General features: G+C 44.0%; 1 protein-coding gene across 2 annotated transcripts in view; it reads right to left on the bottom strand.

The window, feature by feature from the left end:
* Positions 1-4,417: 4,417 nt before the first annotated feature.
* Positions 4,418-25,182, bottom strand: part of OC90 (otoconin 90) — a 28,756-nt gene continuing 7,991 nt past the window's right edge. For both annotated transcript variants that reach the window (XM_083749201.1, XM_083749202.1), the window contains 15 exons: positions 24,935-25,109; positions 23,446-23,558; positions 22,029-22,157; positions 20,862-20,903; positions 20,636-20,692; positions 16,634-16,684; positions 16,446-16,496; positions 15,927-15,977; positions 12,945-12,995; positions 12,454-12,498; positions 11,166-11,285; positions 9,294-9,386; positions 7,519-7,693; positions 6,611-6,717; positions 4,418-4,851 (listed from right to left, as the gene is read on the bottom strand). In XM_083749201.1, coding sequence (XP_083605327.1) covers positions 4,532-4,851; positions 6,611-6,717; positions 7,519-7,693; positions 9,294-9,386; positions 11,166-11,285; positions 12,454-12,498; positions 12,945-12,995; positions 15,927-15,977; positions 16,446-16,496; positions 16,634-16,684; positions 20,636-20,692; positions 20,862-20,903; positions 22,029-22,157; positions 23,446-23,558; positions 24,935-25,109 — 1,580 coding nt within the window. In that variant the 3' untranslated portion in view covers positions 4,418-4,531. The remainder of the gene's footprint in view (positions 4,852-6,610; positions 6,718-7,518; positions 7,694-9,293; positions 9,387-11,165; positions 11,286-12,453; positions 12,499-12,944; positions 12,996-15,926; positions 15,978-16,445; positions 16,497-16,633; positions 16,685-20,635; positions 20,693-20,861; positions 20,904-22,028; positions 22,158-23,445; positions 23,559-24,934; positions 25,110-25,182) is intronic.

Here is a 25,182-nt window from a genome sequence, read left to right as displayed (position 1 = left end):
TGGAATTTTAAAATAAACCAGCATGGAAAGACTCTTTTTTTAAAAAAAAAGACAGGAAAGAGGAAGAACTTCCCTTAAGAACGAAATTGGCAAGCACAGCAGTCTCAAGGGTTTGGTGGTCACATGTACCCAAACACGTACCCTGGCTTTTTCCACTCTTCAGATAAAGTCCAGGGGAAGATGCCATGGGCCTTTTTCAGATCAAGAAACTAAGGAGGCTACAGAGTGCTGCAGAAATGTTTAATGGAGAGAAAAAACACACAGCCGTGGCCTCCTCGCTGCAAGAAAGTTAAGCTCAGTCCTGCACCCACCAAAGTCTGAAAAGTCTCTCTTTGCAGGGTAAGAAATCTTCTGAGGAATTGTAGTGTGAATGCCACACACCACTTTTCATGCAAGTTTTCGGATCCTGGCCTGTATACGTCAAGACTAATAGGTCAGCAACTTTAATCAACTTTGCATTCGTCTCTGTTGTTTTTTAAAATTTTCTTTAGAAATGGTAGGAGATCCATGTGTTGGAATAAAATGAAGATAGAGCATTAGGCCCTGTTCGTTTTTCAGGCTAGCTGCTGATTTAACCACTAGGACTAATCTTCCCCAAACTCTCAAAAAATGGGAAGTTTTCATAATGAAGTCTTCTCCTGTTTGGCTAAAGTATGGGGCATCAATGTTTTAAATAATAATTGTTTTAAGAAATTATGGACCCTGTAATCCAGGGGTGACTAACCTTTGGCCCTCCAGATGTTGTTAGTCTACAGTTCCCATTGTCTCTGACAGTTGGCCTTGCCAGGTAGAGAGGTTGACTGGAGTCTAGCAACATCTGAAGAACCCACAGGTTAGCCACCCCTGCTGTGAGCATGTTAAGCCAGTTCTAAAGGGCTACAGACTTTGCTTTTATGCATTGCCCCAGCAGGATTTTGACCCTTCTGGGTAGTGGCACCCACCCTGTGGAACGCCCTCCCATCAGATGTCAAGGAAATAAACTATTTGACTTTTAGAAGACATTCGAAAGCAGCTCTATATAGGGAAAGTTTTAATATTTTATGTTTTATTGTGTTTTTAATCTTTTTGGGGGGAGCCGCCCAGAATGCCTGGGGCAACCCAGTCAGATGGGTGGCATATAAATAATATTATTTATTTTTTTTATTTTTTTTTTATTAAATTATTATTCTATTCCTACAGCAGCCCCCATTTTTACACCAGGAGAGAGCTAGGAGATTACCTGGTGCCAAATCTAATGCAACATGAGGACCCACAAACAGGAAACTCCCCAATTTGTTGATTCACAAACTGTCTTAAGGTTCTCGTATAGCTCCTTTGATCCGTGATCCCTTGTATGAGGAAAATACTTTGTGTGTGCAAGATAAAGTTGTGTATACAAATGTTGCATGCCCTCCAACATTTCTCCAATGAAAATAGGGGTGCCCCATTCCATCATGATAATTGTACTATTTATAGCCCCCACATCTTGCTGGGTTGCCCCAGCCACTCTGGGCGGCTTTCGACATATATGAATACAGTGGTACCTCGGGTTACATATGCTTCAGGTTACAGACGCTTCAGGTTACAGACTCCGCTAATCCAGAAATAGTACCTCAGGTTAAGAACTTTGCTTCAGGATGAGAACAGAAATCGTACTCTGGTGGCGCGGCGGCAGCAGGAGGCCCTATTAGCTAAAGTGGTGCTTCAGGTTAAGAACAGTTTACATAATAAAACATTAAACATTAAAAGTACTTCCGTGTACAGGATTGCCTTCAGATGGCTTGGGGGGTCAGATAACTCCATACCCTCCAACATTTCTCCAATTAAAATAGGGATGTCCTAAGGAAAAGTGAAAAGTAAGGGACTCTGGTGGCACTCTGGGTTAAGCCTAGGACTTGCCGATCAGAAGGTTGGCGGTTTGAATCCCCGTGACGGGGTGAGCTCCCATTGCTCGGTCCCTGCTCCTACCAACCTAGCAGTTCGAAAGCATGAAGTGCAAGTAGATAAATAGGTACCGCTCCGGCGGGAAGGTACCGTATTTTTTGCACCATAACACTCACTTTTTTCCTCCTAGAAAGTAAGGGGAAATGTCTGTGCGTGTTATGGAGAGAATGCCTACGGGTGGCATGCCTATGGATTTTCCTCCTCTAAAAACTATGTGCGTGTTATGGTCGGGTGCGTGTTATAGAGCGAAAAATACGGTAAACGGCATTTCTGTGCACTGCTCTGGTTCACCAGAAGCTGCTTAGTCATGCTGACCACATGACCCAGAAGCTGTACACCGGCTCCCTTGGCCAATAAAGCGAGATGAGCGTCGCAACCCCAGAGTCGGCCATGACTGAACCTAATGGTCAGGGGTCCCTTTACCCTTTACCTTTAAGTAAAAGTGGGATATTCTGGGATCAAACCAGAAACCAGGACAGCTTCTCTAAATCAGGGATGTCCCTCTAAAAATAGGGGCACTTGTAGGGTCTGGTGTTGTTGAACGAAGGAAAAGACACTGCAGATGTGGCTTCTGCAGAACAAGTATTCTGTGGCTGTTCTCTATACAGTGGTACCTCAGGTTACATACGCTTCAGGTTACAGACGTCGCTAACCCAGAAATATTACCTTGAGTTAAGAACTTTGCTTCAGGATGAGAACAGAAATTGCGCAGCAGAGGTACAGCGGCAACAGAAGGCACCATTAGCTAAAGTGGTGCTTCAGGTTAAGAACAGTTTCAGGTTAAGAATAGACCTCCAGAACAAATTAAGTACTTAACCTGAGGTACCGCTGTATGTGCAACCCACCAGAGCCATTTCCCCATGCTGTGCCCCTTTGAAGCTGGTGAGATTTGTACAAGAGACCCCTCGCACATCCTCCATGTGCTTCATTGGGGCTGGAGCAGGAGAATGCCTGTGCCCGTAGCTTTTCCCCCACAAAACTTAAAATCGAAGTGAAGCAGCAATCTTGCCCCAGAACCACACCTTGAGCCCTACAGATGTGATTTCCCTTTTGCTTCAGTGGTGCGTGTGAACAAAGCACCTCCAAAGTGTCTAAGAAAACTTCCCTTTGCTTGCACACTTCCAGTATTGCATTGTATGTAATAAATATTTTCTAAAAAAAATTAAAAGACTTGTAGCAGCCAATGGTTTTGTGCACCAGGACCTAGCGTTCATAGTTGTGTTACTACTGTCTTATTCTTCTTGGCATCCATCTGAAGTATGTCACTTTATCCAACAAACACAAACCCCTGTGTGGGAAATGTCACCTGGTACAGATCTCTAAAGACCAGTTGGGATTCATGTGTGAATACTAAAGCCCCTTTCCTGGGATCCACATAGTCCAGCTCTTTGTTTTCATTTCTTCCTCTAGCTTCCTAACTCTCCTGAGGTAAACACTGCTAAACCTAAAAAATGCAGATTCACACGCTTCAGATTTGCAAATTGTCCAGAGTGAAAATATGGCTAGTTTATTCCTTTCACCGCTCATGTTTCCCTGACTTTTACCTAATGAAAAGCTTTTGTGAAATGTAGAACACACTTTCTGTAATCTATATTTAAGCAAATAAAGGGAAAAGGGAAAATAAGCCACATTGTTTGCACGTGTCTTCCTGAAATTACATGCTATTTTATGGTTGCCTTAGGCTTTTAATGGCCTCGTGATGTGCTGAGCCAAGGATGGAAAAAACAATGCTGTCCAGGGTTGTAAAGACTGCAGAGAGAATAATTGGTGCACTCTTCCCACCTTGGATGAAATCTATGCTTCCAGGTATCATAAGAAAGCTGCAGAGATAGTGCAGGATAGTACACACCCCAGAAATTATCTCTTTCAGCTTCTGCCTTCTGGAAGAAGGTACAGGGTTATAAATACTAGGATTAGCCGTCTGAGAAACAGTTTCTATCCAGATGCGATTTTGGTTTTAAACGCAGTGTAAAGTAGTCTCTATGGGAGTATATTGTATTTAATTATGGGGTATCAGAGTTTTTAGGGGGTTAACCAGGCTGGGACAGCTGGGATAGCAGTCTTGTTGGTTTTTGAACGTCTGAGGTAGATTTTTTCAATTTCATTGTTCTGTATGGGACAATGACAATAAAGATTATCGTATCATTATCGTATCGTAACATTGCTTACCTGAGAGTAAGCCCCACTGAAACCAATGGGACTTACTTCTGAATATACATGGTTAGATTTTCAGCCATAGCTGGACACTTTATTAAATTTGTCTTTAAGGTGTCACAAGCTTTTTGGGGGGTCATCGTTGCTGCAAAAGACTATCAGGGCTACCCCTCTAGAAATTATTTAGCTTTGAAAGGGATCATGCAGGGAAGGCTACTGATTTGTAAATATAGTGTGACTCAGCAGCATAGATTATGACAAAATGATGACAACAAACAATATAATGGAGCCATAGCAAACAGCAGGAGGGATAGCAATGTATCCGGCAGGAGCCGAGTAGCAGAGGAACGAAACCAGCTCACTTTAATGTCACATAAAGAGCAGAACAGACAGTACTAATTTCATACATTCCCTACTCCTGATAGCTTCCTAACTGGTGCAAGAGAAACGCCGGTTATCTTCTTTGCAGCCGTACAGCTCTGGAGATTCCCCGGGCAAGGCGTGCTGACCTCTTCCCTCTTCCCAAAAGGCTCTTCGCCGGATCGGTCTCCTCACTGCTTCTCTCTTCCTCACTGGAAGCCCTGGAGCTGATCCCAGCGCCGCTCAGGGGTCTTTCATGCCCTCCCCTGCGGCAGAACAATTTAACCTCTGGCTCTGGACAGGCTTGTCTGTTTGGAGACCCCATGCTTTCGTTGAAAGAGGCAGCCGCCATACACTCAGCCGCCGCCTTATCGCAGGAACACTGAAGCTTTTCACACATCGTCCATCCGATACCTGAGAAAAAGACGGTTCGTGTTAGTTTGTCAAAATCGGACTAGATAACAATCAGGGCCAGCCCTACCATGAGGCAAAGTGAGGCAGCTGCCTCAAATCAATCGGGAGGCAGCAGAGGCAGCTCCTCTGGCTCTCCCTTTTGAGCCTCCCATCCTATAATAATAATAATTTATTATTTATACCCCGCCCCCAACCAGAGCCGAGCTCAGGGCAGCTAACATCAATAAAATTACAGTAAAAACATAATGGGGGGGGCAATTTAAAATACAGGTTAAAATGCAATTTAAAATGCAGCCACGTTTTAAAAGTAGCCCATAGATCAAAAGCATAAGGGGAGGGAAACATAAGGGTCAGACCGAGTCCAAACCAAAGGCCAGGCGGAACAGCTCTGTCTTGCAGGCCCTGAGGAAAGATGTCAAGTCCCGCAGGGCCCTAGTCTCTTGTGACAGAGCATTCCACCACGTCGGGGCCAGTACTGAAAAGGCCCTGGTCCTAACCACCTTGTGACTTGGGACCTCCAAAATGTTGTCATTTGTGGACCTTAAGGTCCTCCGTGGGGAGTACAAGGAGAGGCGGTCCCGTTGTTGACATGCCTCTACCCTTACTAGCCTGTCCTGGGCCTGTAGGTCAGCTGAAGGGGGTTTTCCCCTTCCTACCAGCAATGGTTGTACATTGTGTGGGAATCTGTGGCGGTTTCGGAGCAGTCCCCCCCCCAACTGTGGAATTCCCTTTCCTTGGAGGAATGAATGGCTGCATCCATAACAGGCTCCTGTTGCCTAGTCACAATAACTCTGTTTACCCTGGTTTGTGGTGAATTGGCAAAAGCCAAACTCTAGATCAGAGCTTTACAAACTAGGAAAACCGAATTACTGTGTCTCAGAATGATGTATGTCTAAAAAGTGTGTCACCAGTAGTGTTTTCAGGGGCTATGCAGTACCAGCAATTTTTTAAAAAATAAAATAAAATAAGTGGCATTTACTGTAACAACTTCATGGTGAGTGAATACCAGAACATATTTTTCGGGGGAGTGCTGCTTGTCAAAAAGTTTTGAGATCTCTGCTCTAGATCAAACAATGTTACATTGAAAATGCGGTATTGCTACGCTGATTTTATGCCATTTTATTTGCTCATTCATTTATGCCAATTTAAGTGGTTGTACTGACTGCATTAGAGGACGCGGGTGGCGCTGTGGCTTAAACCATAGAGCGTAGGACTTGCCGATCAGAAGGTCGGCGGTTCAAATCCCCGCGATGGGGTGAGCTCCCGTTGCGCGGTCCCTGCTCCTGCCAATCTAGCAGTTCGAAAGCATGTCAAAGTGCAAGTAGATAAATAGGTTCCGCTCCTGCAGGAAGGTAAAAGGCGTTTCCATGCGCTGCTCTGGTTCGCCAGAAGCGGCTTAGTCATGCTGGCCACATGACCTGGAAGATGTACGTCGGCTCCCTCGGCCAATAAAGCGAGATGAGCGCTGCAACCCCAGAGTCGGCCACGACTGGACCTATTGGTCAGGGGTCCCTTTATCTTTACCTTACACATAGTGGGTAAAAACACTATCATAAGAAGATAAGAATAGCCAGTGGCACATCTGGTCCAGCATTCTGTTCTCACAAGTGGCCAACCCAGCAGCCATGGGAAGCCTGTAAACAGAACCTGAACACAACATCACTCTCTCCTTCTGAGTTCTCCAGCAACTGGTACCGATGTTTATGTTGCCTTTTATTGTAACAGGGAAGAAGGGAATCATCTTTCATCCCAAACTCACACTTTGGCGTGCGATCAAAGCACACAACCTCAGACCGCGAATTTCTTTCTGGACGGCATCCAAGTTTCTTGACTTGCTCCAGGCAGCAGTGATGAGAGAAGCAGCACCTGTAGTTACGCAAAAAGCGCCAAAGTGTTAAGTCTTCTGCAAAACTGCATTCTTTGTATTGCTTTGAATGTCTGGATCCCATAAAAATTTGTCAGTGTTTTTCTAGGTCACTTTTGTCAAATGCCTTGGAATTATCCAAACACTACTTGTTGGTCATGACAAGGCATGCTTGTGGAACCATCAGAAACAGAAACAGTGGTTTATTACTCGAAGCACTACATTTCCCAGCACCCTTAGCAAAATATAATTCCCAGGATTCTTTCTCCAAAGTTGTGTGCTTTGAATGTTTGAGACTCTGGACTCAGCTATACAGCTGCAAATATAATGTTTTAAGTAGTGTGTTTTAAGTGCGTTACACAAATGCAACACTAGATGGCGAGGGTGCGCTTATGGCAAATTCAATATATTTTAAAAACTTTTTTTAAAGCATTTTCACAGCGTTTTTTAAATATCCGTCTAGATTCCACTTCTGTCTTTCTGAAATTCTTTCTATTTACTGCATTTCATTGGATTTCATTGATTTTACCAATGACCAGTGCATTTGGTGGGAGTTTTTTTTTAAAAAAAATATGAACTGTCTGAACAAATATCTTGAAAAGTGCCAATACAAAATGGCTGCCATGGGTTGACTATATATTTTTATTATGTTGCAAGCCATCCTAGGCAACTTTTGGGGCACAAACGGCGAGATACCCATTTTTTAACATTAAATGTATTTTACTACAGAAATGTGTGCTGGTGCTGCTGAGGTTATTGTTTGCTTGCTGCTATTTTGTGTCAAAGTGTTTGCCAGGAGCAACCTGTCCAGTTCATCCATTGGGTGGCCTCTTCCTTCCTGCCCACAGTAACATCCGTATAACTCGAAGTCCTCCGGGCATCGGTCGGTTAAGCAATACAGCATCTCCCCCAACTGTGGGAGCACTTGCTTGACTCTTCCGTTGTCTCTCAGTTGCAGGAACATAAATCGGTCACAAACTATAGAAAGAAGTAGAAATCTGAGTCATATAATTTGATTCTACCTTTGGACACCTTCTTGTTGTTGTGGTCCTCCCTAGCATTCTTTATGCCATGGTAGGAAGAAAATAGGTTGGGATCTCCTTGTGATTTGTAGGAAACCGACCCCCTATGACAAAATGACAAACCTAGCAAAGCAATGACAAACCTAGACAGCATCTTAAAAAGCAGAGACATCACCTTGCCAACAAAGGCCCATATAGTTGAAGCTATGGTTTTCCCAGTAGTGATGTATGGAAGTGAGAGCTGGACCATAAAGAAGGCTGATCGACGAAGAATTGATGCTTTTGAATTATGGTGCTGGAGGAGACTCTTGAGAGTCCCATGGACTGCAAGAAGATCCAACCTCTCCATTCTGAAGGAAATCAGCCCTGAGTGCTCACTGGAAGTACAGATCCTGAAGCTGAGGCTCCAATACTTTGGCCACCTCATAAGAAGAGAAGACTCCCTGGAAAAGACCCTGATGTTGGGGAAGATGGAGGGCACAAAGAGAAGGGGACGACAGAGGACAAGCTGGTTGGACAGTGTTCTCAAAGCTACCAACATGAGTCTGGCCAAACTGCAGGAGGCAGTGGAAGACAGGAGTGCCTGGCGTGCTCTGGTCCATGGGGTCACGAAGAGTTGGACACGACTAAACAACTAAACAACAACAACCCCCTATCAGGTTTTGGGGAATTGGCTTCCTCCCCCTGTGGCAATAGATAAGAAAATCAAAGAAAGTAATGTCTTACCGGTTGGAAACTTTAATAATCACAGCGAGAGAACAAAGAACAGATCTCCTAGAAATGGCGGTGCTCCCAATTAAGGATCACACTCCCTTCCATCCCTGTTAATCTACGTCACTACTACGTCTTGTAATCTGAGTTTGTAACTTTCTGTTCTGAGACTTTCTGAGCTCTTCTCAACTTTGGAGAGATCGGAGGAATGCTGTCCAACTACTGTGAATCTGTTAACTCTCTTTCTCCCAGTGTTCCTTCTCCTAGCTGTTCCCCATCTAGTATTTCCCAGCTTCTGCCTTCTGAACTATGACCCTCTGCAAACCACTGTTCCAAATCTATACTGTCCTCCTGCTCCTGGGAAGAGTCAGGATCCAGATCAGGAGTAGGGGGAGGTTCCCACCATTCCTTCTCAGTCCAGCCCTCCTCAGCACAGTCCCTGACCCCCCAACTGTCTGACCATAGAATCATAGAACTGTAGAGTTGGAAGGGACCACGAAGGTCATCTAGTCCAACCCCCTGCAATGCAGGATTTTTTTGCCCCACATGGGGCTCGAACCCATGATCCAGAGATTAGGACTCCCATGCGCTACCGGTTGGGCTATGTTGCAGCTTCATAACTTCAACAACTAAAAAGATTCCCACCCCTCCCCACCTGCTTTAAATTAGGGTGCTGAAAAGGGATGTTAGGAGGAAAACCAGGAGTGGATTTCTAGTGCAAAAGGATTTGTGAGGTCAGTTCTGATACTAGTCGCAAATTCCTGAGCTGAGCAGACACACCCTGATCTTTAATTTTTAGTGGGTGGGTGAGATCCAGTGAAGGAGCAAGATCATCCCCTTCTCACCTTCTCCAAAGGTTTCATCAGGATCTGGCGTCTCTTCTGGAGATATTGTAGAAAAAGTTCTACCTTCTTCTTCAGCTATTTTGAAATGATTCCCTGTAGATCAGATAAAATGAGTTTTTTTGTTTTGTTTTTAGGACCACAAGCTTTAAATAAACCCAACTGGTTTTTAAAAACCCCCCACAAAATGACACAAAGAATCTCCAGGCACTCTTAAAATTAACAATTTATTGTGATATAAACTTGCATGGGTTAGATGTCCATCAAATCAATTGCATCAAGTGGTCAGTTAAAATGGTAAGGATAGATAAATGATATAGATAGATGATAGATAGATAGATAGATAGATGATAGATATAGATAGATGATAGATAGATAGATAGATAGATAGATAGATAGATAGATGATAGATAGATAGATGATAGATAGATAGATAGATAGATAGATAGATAGATAGATAGATAGATATAGATGATAGATAGATAGATAGATAGATAGATAGATAGATAGATAGATAGATAGATAGATAGATAGATGATAGATAGATGATAGATAGATGATAGATAGATAGATAGATAGATAGATGATAGATAGATAGATAGATAGATAGATAGATAGATAGATAGATAGATAGAGATAGATGATAGATTAGATAGATAGATTAGATATAGATAGATAGATGATAGATAGATAGATAGATGATAGATATAGATAGATGATAGATAGATAGATAGATAGATAGATAGATAGATGATAGATAGATAGATGATAGATAGATATACACCCTGAGTATTGTTGGGAGAGGCAGTTCAAAATGAGACCCACTGCCGGATTTACATATAAGCTAAACAAGCTATAGCTTAGGGCCCCACTCTCTTGGGGGCCCCAAAAAAAATTAAAGGGAAAAAAACCTGGATGTACCTTTCCCAAATATAAGATAAAAAAACAAATAAAATAAAACCTACATACAGCAACAGTGTTTTGTGTTGTGTAGGTTCCTAGGATGTAAGTAATGGGCCCTGCCTGCTAGCCTGCTCCCAAAAATATCACTGGTTTGCTATTATTATTTTATGTTATAGCAAGTTTCTAGAGACTAGATTACGAGTCTTTGTAAACTGTGTTTCTAAATGAACTTTTGTTATTGCCAAATGCCAATGTGTTTGCATTAGTAAGTTTGTTGTGAATAAAAAGTCAATTTAAGTTAGAGCTTAACAATTATTTCACTATTAATATAATTCTTCTTAATTGTATTTCACTATTAATATACTTCATCTTAATTGTATTTCAGGTCAATAATTACTTTGATAAAATGCATATTTTGTAACGTGCAAATGGCTTTAGATACTTATTAGGTCCATAAATTACCATATAGCATATATTCAACAACAAAAAACAAAACAGTGACAATTTGTTGTTGACAAAGGACAGCTGGACATATAAAGGGCCCCATTATCTTCAGTAGCTTAGGGTAGTAAATCTGACCCTGGTGAGACCAGACAGTCAGGCACTACCAGAGAAGATCAGCATTGCACTATCGGGAATAGGAATGATGCACTCCCTACTAGAGACCGTTGGTGATGAATTGGCATAGCAAATAGTATAAATAATCACCTAAACAGAAACAATCACATGTCTATGGACCTCTACAGACACTTTACATTTCCCCTCCAGCAGATGGATACCTGAGTCTCAAGGCTCAGCGATTCAGTTGCAAATAAAATGTTTTAAGTGTGTTGTAAAGTGCAATATTACAAATGTGACACTAGATGGAGAAATTGAGCTATGGCAAATTCAATGTATTTTTCAAAATGCGTTTTTTGAAAAAGCATTTTCACAGCGTTTTTTTTATATGTATGTAGATTCCACCTTACTTACCATTGTCTGTTGATCTCCCAAGAGCATCAGAAGTTGAAACCGACTCAGGCTCTGTTGAGCTAATAATAGCAGGTGGAGCAGCACTGGTTTCTTCTGTGTTGAAGTCTTTCGCTGACAGCCCTGAAAGCACACTCATGATTAAATCACTCACCTACCAAACAATAAATTTGATTTATGTCATTGGCTCCCAGTACGTTTCCGAGCACAATTCAAAGTGTTGGTGCTGACCTTTAAAGCCCTAAACGGCCTTGGTCCAGTATATCTGAAGGAGCTTCTCCTCCTCCATCGTTCTGCCCGGACACTGAGGTCCAGCTCCGAGGGTCTTCTGGCAGTTCCCTCACTGTGAGAGGCCAAGTTACAGGGAACCAGGCAGAGGGCCATCTCGGTAGTGGCACCCGCCCTGTGAAATGCCCTCCCATCAGATGTCAAAGTGATAAACAACTACCTGACATTCAGAAGACATCTGAAGGCAGCCCTGTTCAGGGAAGTTTTTAATATGTGACATTTTAGTGTATTTTTCATCTTTGTTGGAAGCCGCCCAGAGTGGCTGGGGAAACCCAGCCAGATGAGCGGGGTACAAATAATAAATTATTATTATTATTATTATTATTATTATTATTATTATTATTAGTCTTTATTGGCATAGGTTTAAACCATGGGTAGGCAAACTAAGGCCCAGGGGCCGGATCCGGCCCAATCGCCTTCTCAATCTGGCCCACGGACGGTCTGGGAATCAGTGTGTTTTTACATGAGTAGAATGTGTGCTTTTATTTAAAATACACCTCTGGGTTATTTGTGGAGCATAGGAACTTGTTCATTTCCCCCAAAAAAATATAGTCCCCCCCCTCACAAGGTGTGAGGGACAGTGGACTGGCCCCCTGCTGAAAAAGTTTGCTGACCCCTGGTTTAAACAGTAAAGCCATACAAAGTTAGCCAAATACATTAATAATCCAAACACATATAATATATATATAAAACTAGGAAGCCACCACTGAGTAAATCAGGCAACTTTAGATTTAGCTTTAAAAATCTCAGCTAAATTCCCACGAAACAATCTTGGTCATTCCACGGGTGGGGAGGCACCACTAAAAAGTCCCTGGCCTGAAAAGTGTCAGGGTGTAGAGGCCTCATTCCTGGTTTAGTTAAGATATTGAAGACAGGGGTGCCTCTTGACACCTGTGTAGTGTTTTTTCCTGTCCTCTTGATCCATCTTGTCAACATCTGGAATAAGGAAAGAAGAAGGTTCCAGATCACATGGGATATAAACCACAGGGTGACACTGACTTACCTCTTGGCATGGAGTTTCCAAAAGCTCCAGCAAGGCCTTCCTGCGCTTTAGTCATGAATAAAGCAGAAAGTATATGTTAGCAAACCAGACAATGTGTTGTACTCTTTGCACAGTATTTGGTGAGGTTTCCCTATCTCAACTCCCCACCGTAAAGCAAAGGCCAAGAAGAATGAGGACTGATGAAGAAGAAGAAGAGTTTGGATTTGATATCCCGCTTTATCACTACCCTGAGGAGTCTCAAAGCAGCCAACATTCTCCTTTCCCTTCCTCCTCCACAACGAACACTCTGTGAGGTGAGTGGGGCTGAGAGACTTCAGAGAAGTCACCCAGAAGCTGCATGTGGAGGAGCGGGGAAGCGAACCCAGTTCACCAGATTGCAAGACTACCGCTCTTAACCACTACACCACATGGTTTAGAACTTTTTGCACTGAACGCCAGTGATTTTTTATGAGGGCATTTTAAGCAGAGTGCAGGGACCAGAAACCACATACCTCCATCTCTGATGGTTTCGAGGCCTCCGCCGCTCTCCATGTGTGGATTAACTGTTTTGAAAGAAAAGCACCCAGTGCAGAAACAATACTTTGGTCAGAAAAGCCGTTCATTCTCCTGTCCATATAAATTCAAGCAAATAACTACTGTACTTATAAAAGATTCACTACAAAGAGGTTTGTCCTCTATCCTTTATCCTGTATCTGGCCTCCTTATTTACTTCTTAAAAACTGTTTCCTTTATGAATAATTATTAAGATTTTTCTAATTATAACTTAAATATCCACAAGGATAAAGGAAGTCTTTTATTTGGTTATTTGTATTGTTGTATGATATGTTCACATGTTCAAGTTTAATGTGTATTGGGGGGTTGTGTTACGTTGTAAATAAAATTCCAATAAAAAAATAAAATTAAAATACAAAGAGGATTTGTGTGGTAAGTCCCCTAACCGCTGAAGGAAATTTCAGAGTGGGCCTTAGTGTGTCATTGACTGCTATCATGGACCCAAGTATTTGGTGGAGCATTCACTGTGTCAGACTTTGGTCTACCATGGTCTATCAAGAACCTCTATCACTGACTTATTCTCATCAGCCCTACCACTTCTCATCAGCCCTTCCACATTTCTGCTCTCCACATATGACCCATGAGTTGCAAATATAGGGAGATGTTGTTAGATTAAGGTTGTATAGTTGTTCCTTGGTTCCTTTTCTTCTGATAAATGGGGGACGTGGGTGGCACTGTGGTCTAAACCACAGAGCCTAGGGCTTGCCAATCAGAAGGTTGGCGGTTCAAATCCCCACAATGGGGTGAGCTCCCTTTGCTCAGTCTCTGCTCCTGCCAAGCTAGCAGTTCAAAAGCACGTCAAAGTGCAAGTAGATAAATAGGTACTGCTCCGGCGGGAAGGTAAATGGCGTTTCCGTGCGCTGCTCTGGTTCACCAGAAGCAGCTTAGTCATGCTGGCCACATGACCTGGAAGCTGTCTGCAGACAAACGCCGGCTTCCTTGGTCAGTAAAGCAAGATGTCATCCGCGACTGGACTTAACAGTGAGGGGTCCCTTTACTCTTACCTATATGATAGACTTTGCAAAACATTTAGCAGCATCACTGTGGTTTAATGCAGAAGTAGAAAACTTGTGGCCCTCCAAATGTTGCTAGACCACAACTACCAAGATCCCTGACCATTGGGCATGCTGACTGGGGCTGATGGGAGTTGAGTCCCAGCAACATGTGGTGGTCTATTGGTTACCCCATCCCTGATGTTTGTGTTTCAAGCAGGAGTAGCCAACATGGTGTCTTCCTAATGTTGCTGGAATACAACTCCCATCATGTCAACTATTGATTATGATGGATGGGCTGGTGGGAGTTGGAGCTGAGAACATCACATTGGCTACTCCTGGGTCAGAGTGTTGGACTGGGCTTGAAGAGACCTAAGTTCAACTCCATCACTCAGCCAAATGGCATTCACTGGGTAAATGTAACAAATTGGAATTCCTGGAGGAGGAGGAAGAAGAAGATGAAGATTATAATGATAATAATAATAAATAATAAATTTTATTTATATCCCGCCCTCCCCAGCCGAAGCTGGGCTCAGGGCGGCTAACAACAATCAAAATAGTCCAACATTCTAAAAACATTCATTATAAAATTAATTAAAATCAAATTAAGATCAAATTAATGGCAACCATCAAGCAAAATTATGTGCAGGTTGCCAGAGGAGGGAGTCAGGCTGCGCCCTGACCAAAGGCCTGGTGGAACAGCTCTGTCTTGCAGGCCCTGCGGAAAGATGTCAGGTCCCGCAGGGCCCTAGTCTCTTGTGACAGAGCGTTCCACCAGATTGGAGCCGCGGCCGAGAAAGCCACTTCCGGCCTGCCCAGGAGGTGGGGTTGCGGGCTTCACGCCCACCCCCACGTGAGCGGGGGCTGGTTTCAGCCCCCGCGAGAACAGGGGAATCCCAGCCAGGTCTGCCCTATTTAGGGCCGGTGCAGAGGGGGCTTGCCCTCTTTTCGCCGGCTAGCCCTCACGTTTTCCCACCCTCCCTCCCTTTAGGTATGCTTTAGGTAGGTCTTTGACTTTGCTATGGACTTCGGTCTGTCGCCGCAAGGGGCATGGTAGGAATTTTTCCCAATTGGCAATTTGTAGCCTTTTGGTTTTTCGCCTACCTCGTAGCAACTCGTCACAACTTTTCGGCATTGGCGGTAGGCATTGGTAAGAAGGGGTTAAGAGGATGTGTGTGGGGGGAGGAACGCCATCACCTCCCCCCAGTGAGCGAAGGGTGGTCCGTTAAAGGACTCCGGGGGGCGTGGCCCTGTCCGAAGCCTATGGAGGTGTGGGCCAAAGGCACGCCCCAGAGCGGTGACCCGGGGGAGCTCCTAGCCGACGTGCCTCGCGGGAGTCTCCCCCGATATAAGGTTAACCCTTCCCCGTGTCTCCAGCAAATGGGCTGGAGCCGGATAGTCAATAGGGCCAATGCCTAAGCCAATGCCTCTCATTCCTGAATTCAATAAAGTTGTGGCCTAATTCGCCCAATTAACCTTAATTATGGTGTCTCGTGTCTTTATTTATCCTGGTGGGGGGCGGGAACTCGCCATGCAAAGCCCTGGCTCTAGTTGAGGCCAGCCTAACCTCTCTGTGGCCTGGGATCTTCAGGATGTTTTTATTTGCAGACCGTAAATTTCTCTGTGGGACATACCAGAGAGGCGGTCCCATAGGTACGAGGGTCCTAGGCTGTATAGGGCTTTAAAGGTTAAAACCAGCACCTTAAACCTGATCCCGTACTCCACCGGGAGCCAGTGCACCTGGTATAGTACCGAATGAATATGATCTCGCAGCAAAGACCCCATAAGGAGTCTCGCCACGGCGATTCTATGAATCAATTGATTCTATGAATCAATGATGACTTTGTTTATGTGCTGTGCTGTCAGAAGAGGGTGGGGATGAAGAGTGAGAAGACAGTGATGTTAACCCGTGAGATGTACAGTACTTACCACCTTCTTCTGGGTTTCTCAGCAAGAGGCCACTGGACTCAGGAGAAATGTCTGTCAAAGGAAAAACAAGAAAGCTCAACATTCTTTAGTTTATCCAGACCATTATAAATCAAAGATTTGGCAACTTCTATGGTGTATCTCTGGCTGAGCTGATGAAGGAGTCTATCTGGTAAAGTCAGAGATCCACTGGATCCTAACCTGCTCACCCTGGAAGATCTTGCTATAGGCTTGTTCCCAAAGTTAGTTATATCATAGAATCGTAGAGTTGGGATCCAAAGGGCCATCTATGGCAGATGGCCACCCAATCTCTGCTTAAAAACCTCAAATGAAGGGAATTAAAACGTATTAGTTTTAATGATCAATTGATTTTATCTTTGATTTTTATGATGATAACTTTAAGCATATTTGATTTAACTGTCTTATGGATTTGGCCCATGTTTTATCTGTAAGTTCATCTGTATACCGCAGTTTATAGGTTTTCTAAACACGTCTTCTAAAAGCCCTCAAGCCATCACACACCTCCTTCTCTGTGGGCTTCGAGGCCTCCATCACTCGTCACTTCTGAAGCAACTGTTTAAAAGAAAATAAATCAGCATGGGAGGGATGCGTTGGTCAGGAAAATCAAGCATGCTTTGGAAAAGCAACAGAAGAAATTAATCATATCAAGGAGACAAACGATAACATCATGCCTGCGAATAACAACTTACGATCTGCTCCAGAACTCAGTACAACCATCCCATCTGTGGTCTGTGGGATAACTGAAAGATACACAATATTGATATATGCCTATGAGAGTCTGCAAGCTTCATCATTGTATCCCATAATCAGAGTAACATCTGCTGTGCTAGATTTTGTTTTCTGTCTGTGCAGAGGACAGTAAGGAGAAGAGACTGATCTTCAGCAAGAGGGGATATACCACATATAGCCATATCTGAAAAACTATGCCCAAATCCTCTCCCAAGGTAAGTCATGATATAATAAGATTCGGGGGGGGGGGTCTTGTGAGCCATTCAGTTGAACCCCTGTTATATACTGAGTTGAATAGGATCCCAAAGGCAGCAGTCTGATTGGTCCTAGAACAATAGGGTCCAGAATGCAGCAGTCTGATTGGTCTGCAGGAGCCACCCAATCCAGCTCCAGGTCAAAGTGAATCCACAACTTGATTGGTCTACAGGCATAGGCGCCGACTTCATGGGGCCTGAGGGGGCCCGAGCCCCCTCAAAAATTCGTTTGGGGGGGCTCTGCCCCCCCAATAATTTAAGAAAATTATTAGTTATATTATGCTTTGTAAAATCACAAAATTATGTTGGTATTTTTTATTTTCCTTGTTTGACGATAGTTACCTTTTAAAATACATTCAGTAATAAGTTAAAACAAAGCCACTCCCGATCTAGAGAGGGGGTGGGGTTGCGGGCTCTTGACCCATCAACAATCTCGCGGGGCTGGCGTCAGCCCCGCGAGAAGCGGGGATTCCCCCTAGCTCATTAATATTCACCGCCCATGGCGGCAGCCAACCGGCTGCCGCAAAGGGCAGGCCCTCACAGGTTCACTTAAGGTCGGGGCAGCCCGGGGCTCGCCCCTTTCGTTCCCCCAGCAGCAGCAGTTTGGAGGTCTTGGGCCCCCCCAATATTTTTTATAAGTCGGTATGGCTCCCCCAATATTTTTTATAAGTCGGCGCCCCTGTCTACAGGTGAATCCCGGAATTAGCCAATCATGTGGGGCCCATTGTGTAAATAATGTATATAAAGCAGACATTCTGGGGAAACTTCCATTCCTCCTCACCACTATGAGCTGAATAAAGAGCATGAAATCCACTCTCGACTCCGAGTATATTTCAACCCCCTTCAAGATACAGGACACCCAGAGATCTAGAGCATCAGATGGCTGCCAAACCCCTGCTTGAAGACCTCCATCAAATATCAGCCCACCCAACGCACTAACTAGTTCCATTTTCAATCTGCCCTTAGTAATAATAATAGTATTAGTATTTACATCCCGTCATCTGGCTGGGTTCCCCCAGCCCTTGATGTCAAGACATTTCTGATAACGTTCAGCAGCAATTTACCCTCTTGTAACTTAATCCTATTTGATCCGTTCCTGCTCTCTGGGGCAGCAGAGAATGTGCCTTTGTTGTCTTCTACCTGGCAGATCTTCAGGTATTTGAAAAGTTCTATCATGCCCCCTATGCCTTGCTCATCTTTTCTACAGGAAAAATAGACCTATTTCCTCGAAGCTTTGCTCAACAGGACTTGTTGAACACCCCACTGGCTATTGTTATTGCCATCTTGTGATCCTGTTCCAGTTTGTCTCGGCAGTCTCCCCGAAGAGGCTAACCTGAACAGCAAAGGCTGGTCATTTAGAACAGATGAAGTACTATGCGGAATTGGCGGAATTGACACACAAACTACGCGATAAGGGCAACTGTGGCTTTTAAAGAAGAATGGGAACCTTTCACAAAGTACTTAAAGAAACAACAAAATGAATTGGACTCCTTGGCAGGTTTTGAGTAAACATACACAAACTTTTTATTGGTAATATATAGATATTATCCTGAGGCTCCAAGACTTTGGCCACCTCATGAGAAGAGAAGATCCCCCTGGAAAAGACCCTGATGTTGGGAGAGATGGAGGGCACATGGAGAAGGGGAAGACAGAGGACGAGATGGTTGGACAGTGTTCTCGAAGCTACAAACATGAGTTTGACCAAACTGTGGGAGGCAGTGGAAGACAGGAGTGCCTGGCGTGCTCTGGTCCAGGGGGTCACAAAGAGTCGGACACGACTAAACGACTAAACAACGACAACATAGATATTATCTGTCTATAAATTAAGGATCTTTACAATTTTATAATATGCAGAGAATAACATGTGCTGAAAAACCAGAGAGAGGAGCTGAGGGAAGTCTGGGGGGGGAGGGGGTTTTCTTTTGGGGGGAGGGGGGAGGGGAAAATGGGTGGGGAAATGAGGATGATGTATTTTTGATAAATTGTTATGTTGAAATTCCTAATAAAAATATTCAACAACAAAAAAACCAAAAGTGATGAAGTACTGCCCCATAGACCTCTGCTGGCCCTTAGTTGGCCCCCATGCCTGCCTTCTTACTTATAAACAGTTCAAGGGCTGGCACGGCTTGCCAGCTTTCTTCCCACTAGTGTTCTCTCTCGTAGGACTTAGCAAGGAGGAGGATGGAGACAATCAGGGCTGGATTTAGGTTTAATGGGGCCCTAAGCTACTGAAGGTAACGGGGACCTTTATATGTTCAGTTGTTCTTTGTCAACAACAAATTGTCGCTTTTTTTTGTAATGTATATTTGCTAAATGGCATGGGTAGGCAGTTCAAAAGCACTTCAAAGTGCAAGGAGATAAATAGGTACCGCTCCGGTGGGAAGGTAAACAGCGTTTCCGTGCGCTGCTCTGGTTCGCCAGAAGCGGCTTAGTCATGCTGGCCACATGACGCCCGGAAGCTGTACGCCAGCTCCCTCAGCCAATAAAGCGAGATAAGCGCCACAACCCCAGAGGTCAGGGGTCCTTTTACCTTTACCTTAGGCATACTAAAGCCCACGGATGGTCCAGGAATCAGCGTGTTTTTACATGAGTAGAATGTGTCCTTTTATTTAAAATGCATCTCTGGGTTATTTGTGGGGCATAGGAATTCGTTCATTTTTTCTCTCTCTTCAAAATATAGTCCAGCCCCCCACAAGGTCTGAGGGACAGTGGACCGGCCCCCCCTCTGCAAAAGTTTGCTGACCCCTGCTATATGGTAATTTATGGACTTATTTGTATCTAAAGCCATTTGCACATAATTGTTGAACTGAAATTAAGAAGTATATTACAGTGGTACCTCGGGTTACAGGTGCTTCAGGTTACAGATGCTTCAGGTTACAGACTCCGCTAACCCAGAAATATTACCTTGGGATAAGAACTTTGCTTCAGGATGAGAACAGAAATCGTGGCATGGTAGGAGGCCCCATTAGCTAAAGTGGTACCTCAGGTTAAGAACAGTTTCAGATTAAGAATGGACTTCCAGAATGAATTAAGTTCTTAACCCGAGGTACCACTGTAATAGTGAAGTACAATTAAGAAGTATATTAATAGTGAAATAATTATTAAGCTCTAACTTAAAATGCTTTTTTATTTATAACAAACTTAATAATGCAAACACATTGGCATTTGGCAATAACAGAAGTTACTTTAGAAATGCAATTTACAAAACACTGTTGTTGTATGTAGGTTTTATTTTATTTGTTTTTTATCTTATATTTTGGAAATGTACATCCAGGTGTGTGTTTTTTCCCCTTTACATTTTTTGGGGGCCTCCAAAAGCATGGGGCCCTAAGCTATAGCTTGTTTAGCTTGTACGTAAATCCGACACTGGACTGGAGACAATAGAGTGCATTGGCTCTGCCTGCCAATGGCTATAGCTCCACCTACTGTTGGTCCTCCTTGCCTTCCACCCTACCAATCCCAATGGTCATCACTGCACCCCAGCAAAGAGAAGAGGCTTGCAGCCTAGCAGAATGGGAATATATAATGTGTGGATCAATGTCAACCACTAGCATTTTATGCTGCATTCATACTCTTCTGTGGGAGCAGGAGAAATTAGTCAAAATATGTTAGAATCACAAAAAACCCTTTTGCAAAATTTACCCTATCTTGGTGCAAAGTTTCATTTTTGATCCCAGCTAAACTAAACAAGAACACTGTCAAACCTACCCTCTGCAAGAGATGTATCTGTCAGCTGAGTATCTTCAGCCCTCTGGTTCTGAAACTCTATGGAAAGAAAGAAAAATAGCTTCTTACTGGAAGGGATGAACATATTTGCAGAGACTCCATCTGGGCCTATTCACCTGAGGGAGTCTTTTTTCTGTTACCTGTCGCTTGTAGACTCCTGCCTCACTTTGGGCTCTGGGAGAGACAGTGTAGGATACACATAGCATACCTGCAGCATGAAGCGTCGTCTGACTTCTCTCGCTGACTGTTTCTGTAAAGAAGAGGGAGCAGGTGTTCTGTGATTCATTTTTGTAAAAAATAGAAATAACAAAATGTCCAGGCATATGAAAAATGGACAGTGTGCATGCTAAAGAGGAAAGGAGGGATGAAAAGGAAGGGCGAGCAACGCTTCTCAATGCATGAAGTACGTACAGAAATTTGTTCTGCTTTTTAAACTTGATTGACAGTCCAGTCCAGAGCCCCACATATATCCTGACACACTTACAAAGCACACGTGCTCGAGATGGAGTTTGCTGTTCTGCATCTATTTGTCTTTTGATTGTGTTATCGTAGCTCAAACCCAGTCTGTTGCAGTTTGCATTTCATTGAACTTATAGGAGCTCTGCCCAATTTGGTGGCTTGCAGAAACAACTTTATTGTTTTCTATCCTCCTGTTGGGACGCAGGTGGCGCTGTGGGTTAAACCACAGAGCCTATTGCTTGCCGATCAGAAGGTCGGCGGTTCGAATTCCCACAACAGGGTGAGCTCCTGTTGCTTGGTCCCTGCTCCTGCCAACCTAGCAGTTCAAAAGTACATCAAAAGTGCAAGTAGATAAATAGGTACCACTCCAGCGGGAAGGTAAACGGTGTTTCCGTGCGCTGCTCTGGTTCGCCAGAAGCGGCTTAGTCATGCTGGCCACATGACCCAGAAGCTGTGCGCCGGTTCCCTCGGCCAAGAAAGCGAGACGAGCACTGCAACCCCAGAGTCGGCCACAACTGGACCTAATGGTCAGGGGTCCCTTTACCTTTACCTTTATCCTCCTGACAGTATTGCAAGCATTCATCAGTGTTGTGGACAGTAACACAGAAGATTGGGCATGAGAGGCAAACCGGTCTTCTTTGGCATGCTTGTCCATCTCTAGCAAGATCTTCTCACTGAGGAACCTTCGATAAGCCTAATTCCCTGGAAAGCAGGCTTAAAACCATTGGCTTGTACTTTTCACTCACTGAGACCCAAACCCAGACACACAAAAAATTCGCTGACGTGTGACATAATAGCCAGTAGCAACAAATTAACTTTGCAAGAACACAGTTCATTAAAATTCAAATCAGGGAACAGGGACGTCTACAGACCACCAACGGAACAAGATCTCAGAGTTTCTCTTTTATATTCTCACCTGTAACCAGAGAGGGACAGAGTGAAACATCCATGCTGTTCAAGGAAGAGTTAATGTGGGAATGCAGAAAGCATTCAATAGCTGCCTTGTCACAGTTGCAGAGAAGGCGTTCACAGGCATCGTCAGACTCTGGAGACGAAAGAAAACCGAAATGGAGGGGGGTTGGAGAGATCAACATACAAAGTACTATTGAGGTATCTGTTTCCACAATCTGCCTTCTCTCTATAAGGTTTTGACCTGGAGAAATGCATTTCGTTTTGTAGCTGAGAGTGTATATTGTGCCTCCCACACTATTCAACCGGCATGGAACGAGTTCAAGACTGAGAACAGTTCACAGTGAGAGATGGTTCTAATACACTGGAAAACTCGTGCTGATATGAAATTCTCTTCTTTCCAATTACTGATTTGGACAGGATTCTCTTCAGGAAACAATACATGCAAAAATCAGCTGCACCTCTGAAAATATAATAATCTGCCAGTAGATAAAATGCCACCTGGAAATGGAATAAGCAACATTTTTAAAGAAGAAGAAGAATCTAAATCTAAACTAAAACATGTAGTATAGTGAAAACCCCAATGTTGATTTCCTTCAGAATGGATAGGTTTGATCTTCTTGCAGTCTTCTCCAGCACCATAATGGTTTTCCCAGTAGTGATGTATGGAAGTGAGAGCTGGACCATAAAGAAGGCTGATCGCAGAAGAATTGATGCTTTTGAAGTATGGTGTTGGAGGAGACTCTTGAGAGTCCCACGGACTGCAAGAAGATCAAACCTATCCATTCTGAAGGAAATCAGCCCCGAGTGCTCACTGGAAGGACAGATCCTGAAGCTGAGGCTCCAATACTTTGGCCACCTCATGGGAAGAGAAGACTCCCTGGAAAAAACCCTGAAGTTGGGAAAGATGGAGGGCACAAGGAGAAGGGGACGACAGAGGACGAGATGGTTGGATAGTGTTCTCAAAGCTACCAGCATGAGTTTGACCAAACTGTGGGAGGCAGTGGAAGACAGGAATGCCTGGCGCGCTCTGGTCCATGGGGTCACGAAGAGTCGGACTCAACTAAACAACTAAACAACAACAACAACAAATGTGGCTAATAATAATTAGAAATAATATTTCAGGACAAATACTTTGGCAATCTCACTCACCATTGAGCAGTGGGTTTGGACTAGATGTGATTTTCGCTTTAGGGGCAATCCCCAAAATATAGCCGCTGCGTAAGTTGCAGGCTTACTGTAATGCTGAACAGTTCTTAGAAGTTGCCCGCCACTGTTCATAACATCTAGCCCACCAGACAAAAAACAAGCCAGAATAGGTGTGTCTTAGAGGCCTATTCATCTGAAGGCAAAGGAACCTTGGGAGAGGAGTGGGAACGGGTACGAAGCATTCATAGCATTTATTACAAAGCCCTCAATCTTACCGCAGGTGATGTTTTTGGTGAGGCAGCTGACATCCGTCGAAATCTTTGCAGGGTCCCACACACATTCTTCTTCTGTTGCTTCTTCGTAACACTTGCGATGCTCAAAACAGCAGCTTGTTTGGCATGCAGGTGTTGGTGGTGTAACAATCAAATAATTAATATAAGGCTATTCAGAATGTGATTCTTGGCTTAGCCACTTAATCTGATTAGTTTGCATTTTAATACCTAATTTTCACTTCCCGAAAAAAGACGTGAACTTTAACACTTCAGCATTCACACTTATCTGAATTCCGTGGTGCGACTCTCTAGTCACTCCTCCCCCCAAAAGTGCACTAAAACGCTAATTTTATTTATTTATTTTGAACATTCTTATTACATTCATGTCCCACCTTTCCTCAAACGATCTCAAGGTGGGACATACGGTTCTCCTCTCCCCCATTTTGTCCTAATAAAACAACCCTGTGAGGTAGGCCAGCCCAAGGGACTGTGACTAGCCCAAGGTAACTCAGTGAGTTTCATGGGTGGGAGGGAATTTGAACCTTGGTCTTGAGGGACCTAGTCCTACCAGGTGCCCAATCCACTTCATGGGCTGCTAGGGTAAAGTGTGCCTATAGATCTATAGTCCAGAAAGCATTTCAGCCCAAATTCGTGTTAGGATTTTTATCTATCCGAGCTGCTCCAGCGAGTGGTACAGTACTATGATTGTATACCTCATGTGAGTGTCTGAGAGAGCGTGAGAAAGAAATTCTGTATTATCTCTTCCTGCTAAGTACTGTTGGAAGTTTAGTTTCACTTTTGTGTGTGTCGCAGTTCTGTACCGGTGTTCAGAGAGCACAGACGTACTGTTGGCGCCTCTGTATATAGACTGTAAATAAAGTAGTTCAGAACTACGATTGAGTCTTTCTTCTGCTATGATATGACAGAAGTCTGGCATGTCTTTTTAGGAGAGATGGGTCGCCTATCACCAGTCTCTCTGGAATGAAGGAGATTTATAGCCAGAGAGGACCACCGGAGAGACACTCCAAAGACTTGGGAAGTTGGCAGCCTTCCTGGGCATTTTTCCAACAATTCGGACTACTGTTGGACTTAAGCCTTTGGGCCAAAGGTTATCCACCCTAGATTTAAGGTGACATGTGAACCAGGCTATAATGCATGGCAGCCTCTTGTTTTTACAGTCCCAGGCAGTCAACAAAGTCAGAATTAGTGTGTTCTTACTAGACAGTCTCCCTCAAGAAGTGGTGGACCCTCATTCCTTGGTGGTTTTTAAGCAGAGGTTGGGTGGCCATCTGTAAAGGATGCTTTAGCTGAGATTCCTGCATTGCAGGGGGTTGGACTTGATGACCCTCAGGGTCCCTTCAAATTCTATGATTCTTTGACTCAATAGTCTTACAGGACAGGCCACTGTTACAGCAAGCAACCAGAGACGGACAGGCGTCCCTCACAAAACCTCTGCAAAATGGGAATGTCGTCACGAATATTACAGACTTACCCATCAAACTCATCTGCAGGTAGACCCTCCATTTCGAATCGGCAGGTGCAGCCGTAGTCTTCAAAATCTCTTGGGCAAATGCCGGTCACACACCTCATTTTGCTCACAAAGTTGAGCAGTGCAGGGAAGCTGGTAAAGATGGACTGGAGCCAGGTGAACTGAGAACCCAAACAATCTGCAGGGACAACCATAATGCGAATTCAGAGTCTGAAGTTTGTTTGTAGTGAGTCAACCGGCTCATCTCATAA

The sequence above is a fragment of the Podarcis gaigeae genome, assembly GCF_964106915.1.
Source record: "Podarcis gaigeae genome assembly, chromosome: 7".
In the NCBI taxonomy this organism is placed as follows: Eukaryota; Metazoa; Chordata; class Lepidosauria; order Squamata; family Lacertidae; genus Podarcis; species Podarcis gaigeae.
This window is presented reverse-complemented; position numbering and strand designations above follow the sequence as displayed.